This window comes from Bemisia tabaci, chromosome 3 (assembly GCF_918797505.1).
Source record: "Bemisia tabaci chromosome 3, PGI_BMITA_v3".
Taxonomy (NCBI): Eukaryota; Metazoa; Arthropoda; class Insecta; order Hemiptera; family Aleyrodidae; genus Bemisia; species Bemisia tabaci.
Window position 1 is genome coordinate 31,750,282 of NC_092795.1, and position 17,756 is coordinate 31,768,037.

General features: G+C 45.0%; 1 protein-coding gene across 1 annotated transcript in view; it reads left to right on the top strand.

Moving 5' to 3' along the window:
* LOC109043925 (uncharacterized) overlaps window positions 1-17,756 on the top strand; it is a 57,331-nt gene that overhangs the window by 35,966 nt on the left and 3,609 nt on the right. Inside the window, exons 4-8 of the mRNA XM_019061287.2 lie at window positions 6,619-6,778; window positions 7,938-8,108; window positions 9,049-9,227; window positions 10,060-10,195; window positions 11,107-17,728. Coding sequence (XP_018916832.2) covers window positions 6,619-6,778; window positions 7,938-8,108; window positions 9,049-9,227; window positions 10,060-10,195; window positions 11,107-17,728 — 7,268 coding nt within the window. The remainder of the gene's footprint in view (window positions 1-6,618; window positions 6,779-7,937; window positions 8,109-9,048; window positions 9,228-10,059; window positions 10,196-11,106; window positions 17,729-17,756) is intronic.

Genomic DNA, 17,756 nt, shown 5'->3' on the forward strand with positions numbered 1-17,756 from the left:
GACCCCCCTCTATATTTGGATTCACCGTACATTTTTGAACGGATTTGCGTTTCTATCTAGGGAGGAAAAGTCACAATATTGCAGACCACAATATTTTCGAGATTTTTTAAAACCTCTATAAAGACGACTGACGGTAAATTTTACAGAATCTCGAAAAAACATAACTTAAACTCGTCACGCGACGCTTTGCTCTATATATACCTCCCCCTCCCCGTAATGCCGCGTAACGCTAGCAAACTCCCCCAGCCCCTTCAGAGCGTTACGTGATTTAGGGACAGTCCCATTATAGTGTTAGTGTTTTCTAAACTCAGGGGTTTAAACGTAGATCTAACTACATCTGTGCCCCGTAGACAAAAATTTATTCCAGAGAAAGGCATTTTCGTATATGTAGAGATGCGTTTATGAAAGCAGTTAGTAAGCAGGTGTACTGCAATCAAAATTTCTCTTATATTATACGCATAGGAATCATGACAATTGTGACGAGAATGATGCTATGAAATATGAACTTCGCCGGAAATAAATGTGTGAAAGAATGTTGAGGTAATTGTTTTCACGCAACAAAAATGCAATCGAAGCTTCAAGAGAAACGGAATATATCTACAAAATAACGGTGATTGAATGTTAAAAGTAGGAGGTCGCAGATGTACCAAAAGAAAATCACATTCAAGATTTTACTCGGTAATATTAAAAAAGCTAATGGAGGCGGTCGGCGGATTTTTAAGTACATCAATCACGCAAGCACGTCAAAAAAAACGCCACACCTCCGAAATCTCTGGAATATCACCGGCGAGTTCAACTTAAAGCACGAAAGTTCCTCTAGGAAGAACCACCCGCGCCGCCCGCGCGCGACCAGGGCCCAGGGGTCAGACATGTTTCAAATTCATCTCTCGCTCATTAGGTTGATGAGCGTTAACTAACCTTTGTCATCTTCTACGCTGTCAGATTTCACGATTTACAATGGAATCACAAGACAGAATAAGAATCAAACTTTCTCGAGTCATGATTGTTTCCTTGCCAAAATTGTAAGCAGGAAACATACACGAAGAATAAAAACTTCGTGCGTGGGACCCGAAGTTTAGGTCATATGGATCTCTGAAGTTTTGGGACTGAGCATTTGAACACTTTAGGTCTAGGTACCGAGGTTCGGATCACACATCTGAAACTTCAGTTCTTACATCTGAAGTATTTCGGTTTTCACATCCGAAATACTTCGGTTCTCACATCCGAAAAACTTCGGTTCGCGCATCTGAAGTACCTCAGATGTAAGAACTGAAGTTTCAGATGTGTGATCCGAACCTCGACACCTAGACCTTAAGTGTTCAGATGCTCAATCCGAAAACTTCAGAGATCCATATAACCTAAACTTCGGGTCCCACGCACGAAGTTCTTTCCTCCGTGTACCACATATCGAACACTTCCAAAATTATCTCATGAAATGGACGAATTTTGACAAAAATGCACTAAGTCACATTTTAGAAAAAACATGAGGGTATATAGCTTTAAATTCATGGGCTTCGAGAAAAGGCGCATAAGTCTAGCTTTTGCCAATTGAAGAAATACATGTTAAAATTTTTAAAATCTCGTGGAGCCTTCTTTCGAGAAGAGGCAATAAAAGCAGCAAAAAAATTGGATTTCATCGGTGGAGTTTTTTGCAAAATATACTACAGGATTAGTTCTCCTTGAAGTCATCATCAATTTTTTCATTAACTGTAGTCACATGTCTCGTCCTCAAATTCCGCCAATTCGACTAGTATTGAATTTTCATCTGTCACAAAGCCAAAGTCGAGGGAAAATAATGTTCCCCAACAGTTTCCGAGCGAACTGTCGTTAAACTCTGTTCTTGAATCTTTTATAGAGGCATAAGCCCTCTAACCTCCTTTTACCGATTCAAACTTGACGTTACTAGGTACGTCTTTGTTTAACGCATTCCGAGCAATTTTTGTTTTTTCGTTTCATGTATTAGAATCTATCGATCAAAAATTCTTACCCATGAAAAACCGAAATCAACGTTTGTGAGGTCCTTGTATTCCACCGTGCTGCACTAAATGGTCCGAGTTTAACAGAAAGGAACCAAGCCACATTAGCTATTGCCAAACTTAACAGGGCAATTCAGCTTTTTACAAGAGAAGGTTTGCGCAGACTCCTTTGAAAATTTCAAGGAATTTGCTTCGTTCTATGCAGAAAATTCACTGAAATTTGCGCAAAAACCCGCACTACCGTTTTCATGAAAAAATTAAATTGCCCGGTTAAATTTGGCAATAGCTGATGTGGCTTGGTTCCTTTCTGTTTACCGCGGTCAAATCGACAATCTTGTTTCGTCGTCCTTCTTTTTTCTGAAGTTACGAAACGGGAGGGACGGTCGATTTTTTGTCTGAGCTGGCTTTCCTGGCCTATCGTCGGCGTGGTCGGAGGATGCAGAACTGCACAGTGCGAAGACTCCGTTTCCATGAATGGAGCGGAATCTACGATGCTGCCCCCAGATGAAGCTTTATCTGATTGTGGATGCAACTTGAGTGCGCCTCGTTAGTCGTTGGGCGATGCGCTATGCAACTGCAGCGTACGAGACACCGTTTGCCGCTTGCCGCGGGAAGCCTCGAATTATTTACGTGCAAAAGCCGGTAGTCGCTTCAATCCGCTCATCACTACTGACAATTCTGACCAGCTTCGAGTGCGTAGTGTAGTCTGCATAGGTGTAAGAGAGACATCGCTTCCGCTGTGAAATATGGGTTGAGAAAGCTGTGCCTGCGATAAAAATATTTAAAATTTTGTTGGAACCTTAATCACTGGAAAAAAACACATTGTGTCTAGAGTCCAGACTCTTGAAAGCATTGACAAGAAAAAGGACTCATGATTCAATCAGATTTAAGCTTCAATCAAAAGGAAATCCGCTCAAATTAAAAGGCTTGGTTCTTGATTTAAGCTTAAATCTGATTGAATCAAGAGTATTTTTTCTTGTCGATGTTTTTAATAGTCTGGACTCTAGATCAAATGTGTTTTTTTCCAGTGATTTCATTTGAAGAAAAAGTATGAGTTGACTTACAGTGATATGAGCATGGTAATTACTAACAGACCCTTAGTTTTTTTTTCAAATTCTATGACGTTTAAGATAAAATTGTGAATTTTACCGTTCAATAAATTTTTATTTATGTCATCATTCTCTGTAGAGATATGCCGGTCCGAATTTCATGATATTAGGATCGCTTATTGATATAAGCTCTAAATGAGCCCGCTTTATTTAAATGTTTGTTGCGCAGGAAGTGGCATGGCATCTTGAAGGCGCGAAGCTTCCGCAATTATTTGTATCACATAGCGGCCAGGGGGCGTTCGGCGTCCATCAAAGGTCTTGTTCTTTTGACGGATCGTCGAGACGCTCTTGGCTCCAACTTAAGCGGTGAACTTACGCGCCTTAAAGGCCGTACCTTTGGTGTTCTGATTTTAATTTAGCTCATTCGTAGACTAACCCTTAAGCTATATTCCGAGTCCATCCGCGCTCTAATTCACCACTCATCATAATAGAAACTTTCTTAAGCTTACTCACGCTCAAATTTTGAGACTTTTCAAGTCATTCGGGCTATTTCCGATCAATCCAAAATGCAATCCCACCTTATAATGTTTACGCTGTCATGCTATGGAAGAACAACACATGAGCTTTTGGATGTTGCCAAATCTCCTTTGGAGGATCACTAATTTTCATAAAATTACTAAATATATTTCTTCCGGTTTTTCCGAGCATTTCGTTCGTTATTTGATTTGAATAACTCCCTTCAAAAATGAAAATTTTCTGACTGGAAATTCGGCAACTTTTGAATGCTCATACGACGTTTTTCCTTACTACGGCAGTATGGGTAATCATTTCCGCGAATTCATTCAAGAAGTTAAAGAACAGTGATAATCACCGCACGATTCTAGGAATTCGGACTCTAAAGCGAGGAAGATTTCATGGATCAGGCCACTAGAACATACATTCAGGCTGATGTGGCCAAAATTGGCTCGAACACAGTTACCATCGATTAAGTACCACAGTGAAAGAAGTTGGCGAAATATGACATGAATACCCTCTAGGAACGTAATATTTGAACTAGCCGCTTCGGCGTGGCATTTAGGCTTATTGAGGAGGCTAGTGTTGATTGCCTAATACTTTCACTGGGGATTTATATTGCGACCATAAAATTAACAAGTGCGTTCTTGCATCAGTGGATTCAGCGGAACAGCCAACACATTAATGTTTTTATACATATTTGCCATGTGATGGCGTTGATGGTTCGATTATTGCCTGAGCCAAAAAAGTGTCATTCACTTAAATTGAAGTAAAAGGTCTCGATTATTTGTGGTGTTCGGAAACGGGAGTACAGAGGATAATCGAGCCTAAACTGCCATCTGTTGTAGGCCATTTAGGAGTCTTTTTCAATGTCTGTTTCTAATTCTAGTTTAAATAACTCAAGTTGTAAATGGCTGAACTTTTGGTCCAGAAAAACATAATCGTCAAAAATAAAAACCAAAAACTGAAAAAAATTCACCGCAGTAATAGGTGGGAAATGAAACCTTTAAAATCGTTTTTCTGCAGGGCCGCAGGAATTCCGAGGACCAAAATTGTAATGAAAAAACCGTCGCGAATTGTTTCAGGTATGTTTGATTTTTATTTTTGATAATGATCTATTCTTGAACAAAAGTTTACCCTCAACAGCTTTAGTTATTTGGAATTTTTCACGCAAACGCAAGATTTCGGTGTTATGGCAGATTGTTTCTACAAAAGCGAGATCTGAACTCAAATTTTACAATTTTATCATAGAGTTGACCTCCGTCACCCGTAAAAATGGATAAAATTAACTAAATTTATGCGAAAATATTTCATTACCGAGTAGCACGGATCGCAGCCGGGGGACGGTGACATTTCAAACTTCCATTTTTTTCGACGCACCCTGTGGCAGCCTGTATCGCCTGAATCGAATCTCGTACATGCATTTCAATTGAGGAAAAGCAGTGCTGCCAACTCATATGAATCCTTACTCCGCTGAGATAGAAGGGAGGTCATGCCGAGCGGTCATGCGAAAAAATGGAAGACTTTGATCACGACAATCGAATCGAGACAAAGTTCAGCCCGGAACAACCGTGGATTTTGTTGCAGGGTCAAATTTTTCATTTAATGCTCGTGCATGCATGAATGAAGGATAAAAATTAATCGTTGGGAAAAATTGAAAGTTTTGTGAACGACACTCATAGTTCGGCTCCGAAAGTAGGATTTACTAAACTCGCGTCCACTTTGAAAGATTGTTTGGATTTAATGAAAAGAAGTTCAACTCAACCACAGTCGAACTTTCAACTATTCATTACAGAGTTCAGCTACGCTATAGTTCCAGGTACGGTAGCTGGCAATTTCAAAATCAAATTGGTTAATCATTTGAAACGTTAGCTTAACCCCCCCCCCCCTTCCCGACGGCACATGTTTTCCTGTTGCGTCACTTCGATACCAATATCCTTCTAAGCCCGCAGACCGTATTATTACAAAAATTTACCTCTTATGAGACAATTGGTAGGTCGAATGCATAAAAAATTGATGGTATTATGCGATACATTTGACAGATTTACGCTCTCATTTTGGATAGGGACCGTCCAAGAGAGCGGAAGAATCTGACGACTGTTGTTTTTCTCGACTGTGAAAAGCTGAAGATGTGCATTGAAGAGTTGATATTTTGAACATTCTGAGTTCCATCAGGTGTTGCTGAAATTGCCAGACTATCTTCCTCTTTAATTAGCGTCTAAAAACAATTTTGTTCTTAAAATTAATAATAAAATTGAATCGTGCCGTTCGGATATACGGCATCTTTTCCGTGTTTATAAACGCGGATTGATCGGACTGATCAGGTACTCAACGATGCCAATATGAGTGCAACTATTCGTGCTTCTAAGCCGGTCTTGTTGCAGTCACGATTATTGAAGGCGAACTCGATTGAACGAGACACGCAGTGAGGCGATGAATGAACCTGCGTTCTTTGACTTCCCATGGTTCTTTGTTTTTGTTTTTGTTTTCATTTGCTAATCACTATTATTTAGAATTCATTAAAATATTGACTGTATGGAATTTTCGTCAAAAAGTGCTTAATGTAGAGCCCCGTGCGAAGCTTATTTTGAACGCCATTTGTAGTTCTTTATTTGAACAAAAAAGTCGCTTGTAAGACTCAGAATTACATTTTGATTGAAGTCTGGTCATTACATTAGTCGAGCTCGGTAGAGAAAGGTTGAAAGAAAAAAGATGAGGGGTTTTCGATCCTTTTGAGACTGAATTAAGACGAACTCTCTAAACAAAAATTTGACATGGTGAAGACGTTGAGGTTTTTTTTCACCATATGGTCAACCATGTACTATCTAATGGGCCTCAAGCTGTTTCGAATTTATCTGTCTTCGATTGCGCCTTCATTTCGGTGGTTATGCAACTTGAATAACCTTATTTCGACATTATTGCATCACATAATTAATCAATTTTACGTCCATTTAACCCATTGCGTCATAGCTGTACAGCATTTATAACGCACTGGATATGGATGTGCGAAAATAAACTATAGTTTCTGCATTTCGAGCGACTAATCAACATGTTTGTGTATTTATTTGTTCCTTCAATAGGTTTGTCTTGCCAGGAAGTGGACAAACCCTGTATCAATTCGAGGTGCCAGTGAAGGAATGTGGGACAAAACCATCCGCCGGAGAGTGCAGGTCGGGATCCTGCGGAAGGGGTCATTCCATCGAAAATACTCTGATCGTCCAGACGGATGATGAAGTACAGGTCAGTAATAGTTCCAAAGTAATATGACCAGGGCCGGAATTACCTACTTGCCGCCCATGAGCCGCCTGTATTTTGCCGCCCCCTCTCATTCGTTTTGAAACATCAATAAAAACCATTAAGTGAACGTGCCGGAGGGGGAGGGGTGCATAAGACGCGTTTACCTACTCGGGTTGGATACATTTTTTGCGAAAGCCCTGTCAACACTACTAGCAAAAGTTCACGGAGCTTTGCGCGAAAGTTAAGTTCCGTAAACAAATATCTGTATGAACAAGGTCCTCCATTTATAAAAATTGAACCAAAAAATTGAAAGAACAAACATAAATGTGGTTTAATAATTTTAACTATACCGCCGCTGCGCCGCGCCGGGCTGATCGCACTGTGTTTGGCGCAATGCGTGAAGTACTCCTGCAGTCTTGTAGGCGCTACGCGTTTCACGCCAACCGCTCCTGACCGCACTCGCACTGTGTTTGACGCGATGGGTGAAGTATGCATGCAGTCTTGTAGGCGCTATAATATGTGTTACATGTCGACTGCCGCGCCGTGCCGAGGGCTTGTCCTTTTCAGCTCAAGTCCTCGCTATCATTCCTCTCTGTACTGAGCTCCAGCCAAATTGCGTGTTTAGTTCCTCTCTTAACTCGGCTAATTAAAGATGCTGTCTCTTTTATCAACGAAAAACGATAAAATTAGAGATTACTATACTCTCAGGAAAGAGAGATTTTGTCCCCTTTTCTCATTCATATTTTTTTTCTGAATCCGATTTTTTTATACCTACATTTAAAAAAATTGCAAAATTTGCCGCCATGGGCCGCGGCCCATTTGGCCATCCCCTTAATCCGGCCCTGAATATGACAGTGACCGATGATTAAAGCCAGACCAGACTTTACAACAATACGATTTTAACTTGGATATTCTTCTGTGAACCGAAACTGACAAAAGCTAGTTCAGTCTCTTATCCGAGATTTTTTCCGGTTAAAATAAATCAATCGGTGTGCAATAGAAATTGCATTATTTATCTTTTCCTCCGGCTGTATGTTTCAGAATATTTGATAACAAGCAACTCAGAATAGGCGAGAAATGCTCAATTTTGAAATTAACTTATCACCTGAAAATAATGCGTGAGATAATTTCTAGTCATTAATTATTTTTGCTTTTTTACCAGGAAGCGTGGGATTTGGCCAGACGTATATCATGTCCACGAAGTGAGAACAACAACGATAAACGAGTTCACTTCAAACCGATCACTGTGAACATGTTGGATGTTGTCTCAGTCCCTACTGGCGATGGATTAATCGATTGCTGGATGGATATCCAAAGGGGTGAATATCCCAATGTGAGTAAAATTCATGTAAAACACAAACGTCCCCCTATGGATTGATTCAGACTGTTATGCTACCTTCCCAAGTAGCATTTTTCAATGTAAAAGTTGCAAAATGTTGAAACAATGTTGGTATCAATTGCAACAAAGTTGCAACTTTCGGTCAACTTCTGGTCGATGATTGCCGATTTTCGGCGATCTGATCGGAAGACAAAGTTGCAACCTGCTGAGATTGCAAAATTGCTGCACCAAAGTTGTTTAAAATATAAAGATAGGCAACCAGCAATACTTTGAAGTTGAAACATGTTTCAACTTAATTGCAACTAGTTCCGACAATGATAGCTCCTTCGGGAGAGAGAGTAGGCAGTCTGCACATCAATCTATTAGTTGCAAATATCAAACGATTTTGTTGCAAGTTGTTGCAGCCTCTAATCTGCTACTTGGGTTGTGGGTAATTTTCTTTTTTTCTTAAAAATTGAAATAATGCCAAAGTTAAAAACATTTTATAAAAAAAATCATTCGGTATCTGTAAGCAAGCAACCTGTGGTAAGATTTTAAGAGGAAATGGACCTCAGAGTTTTATTCGAGTGTTTTTTAAAAAAAATTACAGGGAAAGAGAAAGAAGTAGGTCATACGTCCAGCTTGCAGAATTATTTCCCTCATATTAGAGCAGTTAAGTGCCTACGCTGAATCTTGCTGCGAACGCGACGTTTTCTGTACAATTTTTAAAGAGACTGCAAAAGGATCTTAATGTAAGCCTGCAGCGGGATTCATTCACTCTTAATTTTGTTAAAAGCTCGCTGCAGTTAAATGCAGGAAACTAAAAAATAACCCAGAAAAGAAACTTAGGGGGGGGGGGGGTGAAAAAATAGATAAAAAATTGCTTGCCTATAAGACATAAATATTGCGACCTACTTTTCAACCTGAAATTTATAACCATTATTTTTTTCGACAGCTTTCAAACATCAACGAAATCATTAAAATCGGCGAGACGCTCTCTGTTCTAATTTACATCAAGGATGCTGAAAATCGTTACGATGTTTCAGTCAGAGACTGCTGGGCCTACGACTCAGAGGATTATGAGAGTCCAAATACCGTCAAACTTCAACTGACAGATGCGCAAGGTTGTCCAAAGTAAGATCTCGACTTTTGGTTTCTTTAATATTTTTGAGGTCGAAACGATAAGACCATGACTTATGAAGTGGGCTGAGGAAGAAAATAAAAGTAATTGAACGTTATGTACAGGTTCCAAATCAGACTGAATTTTGCAATTGCAAGCTGCAGTTTCTGTCTCGGTTTAAGAACAACTTATGTACCATCAGGTTCCGTATGCACATAGGTGTTTCAGATAGGTGCTGCAGATGGGCCAGAAATTTTAGTTCCTAATTGCAAAACGTAGTCCAACCGATATCAGAGTATTTTGTGCGGAAAAATCGGATAGTAGGTAAGGGTTAGTACACAGGATGGCTCAAACCACCTAACTATATGCTGTTGTCGACGGAAATTTTTGGTCTATGCGTTTTAAGAAGTGAGATTGACTACAGAATCGTCTCTCTGTAATCTTAATTTCTATTTCGAACTCGGACACCGTCCTCTCCCGTCTTCAGCGAGCTGATCATTGAAATTGATAGACTGAACAAAAATAATTGAAACACATTGCCGATGCAGCGAATATCTGCATTAAATTTTGCAATAAGGAACTGCAAGTTTCAGCGTATTTTAGAAACAACGCATTACGCAAAAATGTAAGTTGATGCATTGGTCGGAACTTGGCCGTATTTTCAAATTAAAGAATGTAGCCCACCTCATACCTGATGTCATTAAGTGACTTGTATGATTCTCTCGTGGAATCCGAGATGAATCTGGTTTCCTGACTGTTCTGAAAAGCATTTCTCCCGAGTAATCAACTTAAAAATTGATGAGTTAAAGTTTCAATTCGCAATTATGATTTGATCTACTTTTTTAGGAAGAAGAAGCTCATCCATTTTTGGAACAAAGATATCAAAGAATCCGAAAATGGCAACACGATTATTTCCTACAACAATTTGACTGCCTTCAAATTTCCCGATCGACAACAAGTGTTTCTTACATGCAACATTGAGGTATTTTATGCAATTTCCATTTTTTCACGATCGTTATTCCATAAAACTTTTAACGATTTCCACACGAATAGATATTTTTTTCTTTCTCTGATATTACCTGATATTAGTATGATATTTGCATGTGATCAGTTACGGAGGTCTTAACCTCTTTAAATGAATTGCGTCTAATCATAAAGGACATCGCAAACTAGTTCGAGTATATTTCACTAGAATTTGTCCGGTATATTCATTGGAGCATCCCATCTTTATGAATTTTAAAAAGCCCAAAACGCTAGAGAATACTTCTGTGAGGTGCATCATGAATGATTATTTCATTATGAATCCTAAATTATTGTAAGTGCATCAGCAAATAAAAAAGTGTTTTACTTAATTTTCAATTAAAATAATTAGAAACGAGTGATATTTTAATTAAAATCAAACGGATGATCAAGTATGTGACCGTCCATGAAAGAAGGAACCTTAGCCCACCAAAACTCAAACTTGAGTGTCTTGCACTGGATCTCAGGGAACAGTTTAACAAAGGTTCATAACAAAACACAGCACAAATTTTAAAATTAAAGAGGAGTGATGGAGGTGTGAAGTTTAATTTTATATCGAAAAAATATGTTCAAAATTTTCATTTGCCATCTTTGGGGTACAAAATTACTAGATTAAAATGGGACTATAAAGCTTCTATAAGAACAAACACGAGCTGAACTGCTCTGAACTTATTGTATTTTTCAAGACACAAGAGAGAGAGAGTTTGCTGTGAAAAATATGAAAATCAAATTCTTCGACTCTACTAAACAAAAATATACCTCTGCTTTTGCTGTCGAATGATATCCATTTCGCTTCTGCCACGGATGGTTTCATATTTTTTTGACAAATTATATTAAAAATAAAATAATCTTTGCTTACAATTGTTTGTTCAGCTATGCGAGGGAGCCTGCAATCAACCCATTTGCGGCCAAGATGAGGTGCCATCGAAGATACCTAACTGCTACCCGGGTTCGCCTGATCCACGTTGTCAATCTACACAACGTCCAGTACAGCCAAATTGTTATCCAGGATCACCAGATCCTGACTGTAATGTTGATCAGCCAATTTTCCCGTCATATCCACCTCCCACGGTAATGCGACCGACCAAACCACCCACATGTTATCCGGGGTCTTTGGATCCTCGGTGTCCAGTATCGCCAAGACCTACGACTTCAAGATATCCACAGAGTCCTGATTGTTATCCTGGGTCACCAGACCCAAGGTGTCCACAGACACCCAGACCAACTTCTGCACCAACACCATATCCACCAGCATCGACACCCCAACCAATATTACCCCCAGTGTGTTACCCTGGCGCATTAGATCCTAGATGTCCACAGTCTCCTAAGCCTACCCCGACCCAACCACCCCAGTGCTACCCCGGATCGCCAGATCCGAGGTGTCCACAAACACCGAGACCTACTCCTGCGCCTACACCATATTCCCCGCCCGCATCTCCAAGACCAACTTTACCTCCTGTATGTTACCCTGGAGCATTAGACCCCAGATGTCCACAGACTCCTAAGCCTACACCTACCCAACCACCACAGTGTTATCCTGGGTCACCAGACCCAAGGTGTCCCCAGACACCTAGACCAACTCCTGCGCCTACACCGACACAGCCTCCACAGTGTTATCCTGGATCTCCAGACCCTAGGTGCCCGCAGGCACCCAGACCAACTCCGGCGCCTACCCCATATCCTCCGGCTTCATCACCCCAGCCCCCTGTATGTTACCCTGGATCTGCAGATCCCAGATGTCCACCGTCTCCCAGACCAACACCGACGCAACCCCCCCAGTGTTATCCTGGATCACCAGATCCTAGGTGCCCGCAGACACCTAGGCCTACTCCGGCGCCTACGCCGTATTCCCCGCCGTCAACTCCAAGACCAACTCTACCCCCCGTATGTTACCCAGGAGCATTAGACCCAAGATGTCCACAGACTCCTAAGCCTACACCAACCCAACCTCCACAATGCTATCCTGGGTCTCCAGACCCCAGGTGTCCCCAGACACCTAGACCAACTCCTAAGCCTACACCGACGCAGCCTCCACAATGTTATCCTGGATCTCCAGACCCTAGGTGCCCGCAGACACCCAGACCAACACCGGCGCCTACCCCATATCCTCCGGCTTCATCACCCCAGCCCCCTGTATGTTACCCTGGATCTGCAGATCCCAGATGTCCACAGACTCCTAAGCCTACTCCAACTCTACCTCCACAGTGTTACCCTGGATCACCAGATCCGAGGTGCCCACAAACACCAAGACCTACTCCTGCGCCTACACCATATTCCCCGCCCGCATCTCCACGACCAACTCTACCTCCCGTATGTTACCCTGGAGCATTAGACCCCAGATGTCCACAGACTCCTAAGCCTACACCTACCCAACCTCCACAATGCTATCCTGGGTCTCCAGACCCCAGGTGTCCCCAGACACCTAGACCAACTCCTAAGCCTACACCGACGCAGCCTCCACAATGTTATCCTGGATCTCCAGACCCTAGGTGCCCGCAGACACCCAGACCAACTCCGGCGCCTACCCCATATCCTCCAGCTTCATCACCCCAGCCCCCTGTATGTTACCCTGGGTCTCCGGATCCCAGATGTCCACAGCCTCCAAAACCCGCCCCACCGCAACCTCCTCAATGTTACCCCGGATCACCAGACCCGAGGTGTCCACAAACACCAAGACCTACCCCGGTGCCTACGCCGTATTCCCCACCGTCATCTCCAAGACCAACTCTACCCCCCGTATGTTACCCTGGAGCATTAGACCCAAGATGTCCACAAACTCCTAAGCCTACACCTACCCAACCACCAGAGTGTTATCCTGGGTCACCAGACCCAAGGTGTCCCCAGACACCTAGACCAACTCCTGCGCCTACACCGACGCAGCCTCCACAGTGTTATCCTGGATCTCCAGACCCTAGGTGCCCGCAGACACCCAGACCAACACCAGCGCCTACCCCATATCCTCCGCCTTCATCACCCCAACCCCCTGTATGTTACCCTGGATCTGTAGATCCCAGATGTCCACCGTCTCCTAGGCCAACACCGACGCAACCTCCACAGTGTTATCCTGGATCACCAGATCCTAGGTGCCCGCAGACGCCCAGACCTACTCCTGCGCCTACGCCGTATTCCCCACCTTCATCCCCAAGACCAACTCTACCTCCCGTATGTTACCCTGGAGCATTAGACCCAAGATGTCCACAGACTCCTAAGCCTACACCAACCCAACCTCCACAGTGTTATCCTGGATCTCCAGACCCTAGGTGCCCGCAGACGCCCAGACCAACGCTTGCACCCACCCCATATCCTCCGGCTTCATCACCCCAACCCCCCTTATGTTACCCCGGATCTTCAGATCCTAGATGTCCACAAACACCGAGACCTACTCCTGCGCCCACCCCATATTCTCCACCCTCAACACCCCGACCCGTTTCACCCCCTGCGTGTTACCCTGGATCATCAGATCCTAGATGTCCACAGACGCCCAGGCCAGCTCTCCCTCAACCTCCACAGTGTTACCCAGGATCAGTAGACCCGAGGTGTCCACCAACACCGAGACCTACTCCTGCGCCCACTCCATATTCTCCACCTTCAACACCCCGACCTGTTTCACCCCCTGTGTGTTACCCTGGATCATCAGATCCGAGATGTCCACAGGCTCCTAGGCCAACTCCCACTCAGCCTCCACAGTGTTATCCAGGCTCGGCCGATCCTAGATGTCCCTCTTCGCCATCTCCGTCGCCTTACCCTCCAGCAACATCACCTAGACCAACTCTCCCTCCACAGTGTTATCCGGGTTCGGCCGACCCAAGGTGCCCTCCAGTAACAAAGCCTACATCTACGACCACACCACGGCCTCAGTGTTATCCTGGATCTACAGATCCGAGATGTCCCCAAACACCTCGACCAACTATACCGCCCACCCCCTCACCACCACAGTGTTATCCAGGCTCGGTGGATCCGCGATGCCCAAACACTCCAAGGCCGACGTTGCCACCTCAGTGTTATCCAGGATCTAATGATCCTAGATGTCCTCAGGTACCACCATCTTTCCCTACACCGTCAACGCCTCGACCACCTGTGTGTTACCCAGGTGCATTAGATCCGCGATGTCCACAGTCTCCTAAGCCTACCCCAACCCAACCACCCCAGTGCTACCCCGGATCGCCTGACCCGAGGTGTCCACAAAAATACCCGCCTACTCTTTCTCCGCCAACTTCGACTTTACGCCCAATAGATACGCCAGTTTGTTATCCTGGGTCACCAGATAAACGTTGCCCACAACCAAGTAGTAAACGGCCCCCATCCGGATATTTACCACCCTCGGGAGAACCATCCTCTCCTAACTGTTATAAGGGGTCGCCAGATCCTAGATGTCTACAAACACCTCAACCCACTCAACCTCAAACTCCTTTATCACTCGTTTGTTATCCGGGATCTTCAGACCCAAGGTGTCCTCAAACACCACAGCCCACCGCTCCGTCAACATCTCCTAGGCCGAATTGTTACCCGGGCTCTCTTGATGCTAGATGTCCGCAGCCGCCAAGACCTACCCCTCCACCAACTATTCAAACTCCAACCTGCTATCCAGGCTCTCCAGACCCAAGATGCCCTCAAACACCGAAGCCAACGAAACCTCCAAGTGTCACTCCTCCGGTCTGCTATCCAGGATCAACAGATCCTAGATGCCCACAAACTCCCCGTCCAACATCATTCCCAACGCCGGCTCCACCTAACTGCTATCCAGGATCAACAGATCCGAGATGCCCACAAACTCCACGTCCAACATCTTTCCCAACGCCTGCTCCACCTAACTGCTATCCAGGATCAACAGATCCTAGATGCCCACAAACTCCCCGTCCAACATCATTCCCAACGCCTGCTCCACCTAACTGCTATCCAGGATCAACAGATCCAAGATGTCCTCAGACTCCCAAACCGACGTCCGTTGCGACTCTTCCCCCACCCATTTGCTATGTCGGAGCTACCGATCCTAGATGTCCTTCACCAAACTATCCAACGGCAATACCTTCAACTCAACCTTCCGTTTGTTATCCCGGCTCTCCTGATCCAAAATGTCCTCAGGTCGGCACCCCACGGCCACCATCAGGATATTTGCCTCCAGTGACAACCTCAACCGCACGACCACCCGCACCAGCACCTCCGAATTGTTACCCAGGCTCCACAGATCCAAGATGTCCTAAAACCCCGCAACCAACTTTCAGACCCTCAACAGCTCCTCCATCCTGCTATCCAGGTTCATTGGATCCGCGATGTCCTCCACGCCCATCTCCCCAGCCAATACCACGGCCAACAGCTCCCCCCACAATCGCACCGCCATCATGTTATCCAGGTTCACCGGACCCTAGATGCCCTCAAACACCTAGACCCGTAGTCCCGACGACACCTGCCCCACCAACTTGCTATCCCGGATCAAATGACCCACGGTGTCCTCAAACACCACGACCCACATCCCCTCCATTATGCTATCCTGGCTCACCCGACCCGAGGTGCCCTCAAACTCCACGACCCTCAGCGCCTCCCACACCACCGCCACCGTCATGTTACCCAGGCTCAACAGACCCAAGATGTCCCCAGACACCGCGGCCAACTCTTCCACCTACAATTGCACCTCCATCCTGTTATCCAGGATCCTTAGATTTAAGATGTCCTCAAACGCCGAGACCCACTCCCCCATCGACTAAAACACCTCCATCTTGTTACCCTGGTTCAAATGATCCAAGATGTCCTCAAACACCGCGGCCAACCTACCCACCACAGCCGTCTCCTCCATCTTGCTACCCTGGCTCAACAGACCCAAGATGTCCCCAGACACCACGGCCGACGGCTCCACCAACAGTTGCTCCCCCATCATGCTACCCAGGTTCACCAGACCCTCGATGCCCTCAAACCCCACGACCCACAGCTCCAACCACGCCAGCACCACCATCATGTTATCCAGGCTCGACAGACCCAAGATGTCCACAAACTCCAAGACCTACATCTCCTCCATCCTGCTATCCTGGCTCACCCGACCCGAGATGTCCCCAGACACCACGACCGACGGCTCCACCAACCGTTGCACCTCCATCTTGTTACCCAGGATCACCAGACCCTCGATGCCCTCAAACCCCACGACCCACAGCTCCACCGACACCAGCACCTCCATCATGTTATCCAGGCTCAACAGATCCAAGATGTCCGCAAACTCCAAGACCCACATCTCCTCCAGTATGCTATCCTGGCTCACCTGACCCTAGGTGTCCCCAAACACCACGACCTACAGTCCCACCCACATCAGCACCTCCATCATGTTATCCAGGCTCAATAGACCCAAGATGTCCACAAACACCAAAACCCACATCTCCTCCAGTATGCTATCCTGGCTCACCTGACCCTAGGTGTCCCCAAACACCACGACCTACAGCCCCACCCACACTAGCACCTCCATCATGTTATCCAGGCTCAACAGACCCAAGATGTCCACAAACACCAAAACCCACATCTCCTCCAGTATGCTACCCTGGCTCACCTGACCCTAGGTGTCCTCAAACACCACGGCCAACAGCTCCACCCACAATTTCACCTCCATCATGTTATCCTGGTTCACCGGACCCACGATGTCCTCAAACACCTAGGCCCACCATCCCGACAACTATTGCACCACCATCTTGCTACCCAGGTTCAACAGACCCTAGATGTCCCCAAACACCACGGCCAACAGCTCCACCCACAATTTCTCCTCCATCATGTTATCCTGGTTCACCGGACCCAAGATGTCCCAAAACTACAGCACCCACCCCTCAGCCGACATCTCGCCCCAATTGTTATTCTGGGTCGCCTGATCCAAGATGCCCCCAAACTCCACGACCCACACCTCCAACTGCCTACTTACCTCCTGTTATGACACCGTTTGTTTGTGTTTGTAACGGAACGACTGCAAGACCAGAAATACCTCCTTTGTGTTACCCAGGCTCTACAGATCCACGGTGTGGCCCACCACCATCAGCAACTTTGCCCCAACCTAATTTGATCCCTTCCGCCTCTAAATGTTACCCTGGTTCACCTGATCCTGAATGCTCAGTTTATAACACCGGTATCTCATCTAGTCCTGTAGACAATACTCCATCAAATTGTTACCCCGGATCACCTGATCCGAGATGTCCAAAACCGAATCGACCACCGAGCAACTTTGTGCCGGCAACTTATTTGCCACCTTTGTCTTCAAAACCCGTAAACTGCGTTCCAGGCAGTGCGAGTCCAGAATGTAATGAAGTTATAACAGACGATGCCACAGGAAGTAGGCTTCCGAACTGCGGACCTGGAAGTCAAGACGCAAGGTGTTTTGGAAACACAGATGAATCCGAGGATGGATCAAATATTTCCCCAGATCTCGTAGGATTTAAGAAAGGAGTTTCTTCCTCAAACTCCGAACTATCCGATGATGATGATTATCACGGAAAAGACGAAGATCCAAGATATCATGCTTTTCACTCGTGTAAGTATCAGGAACAGATGAAAGATTC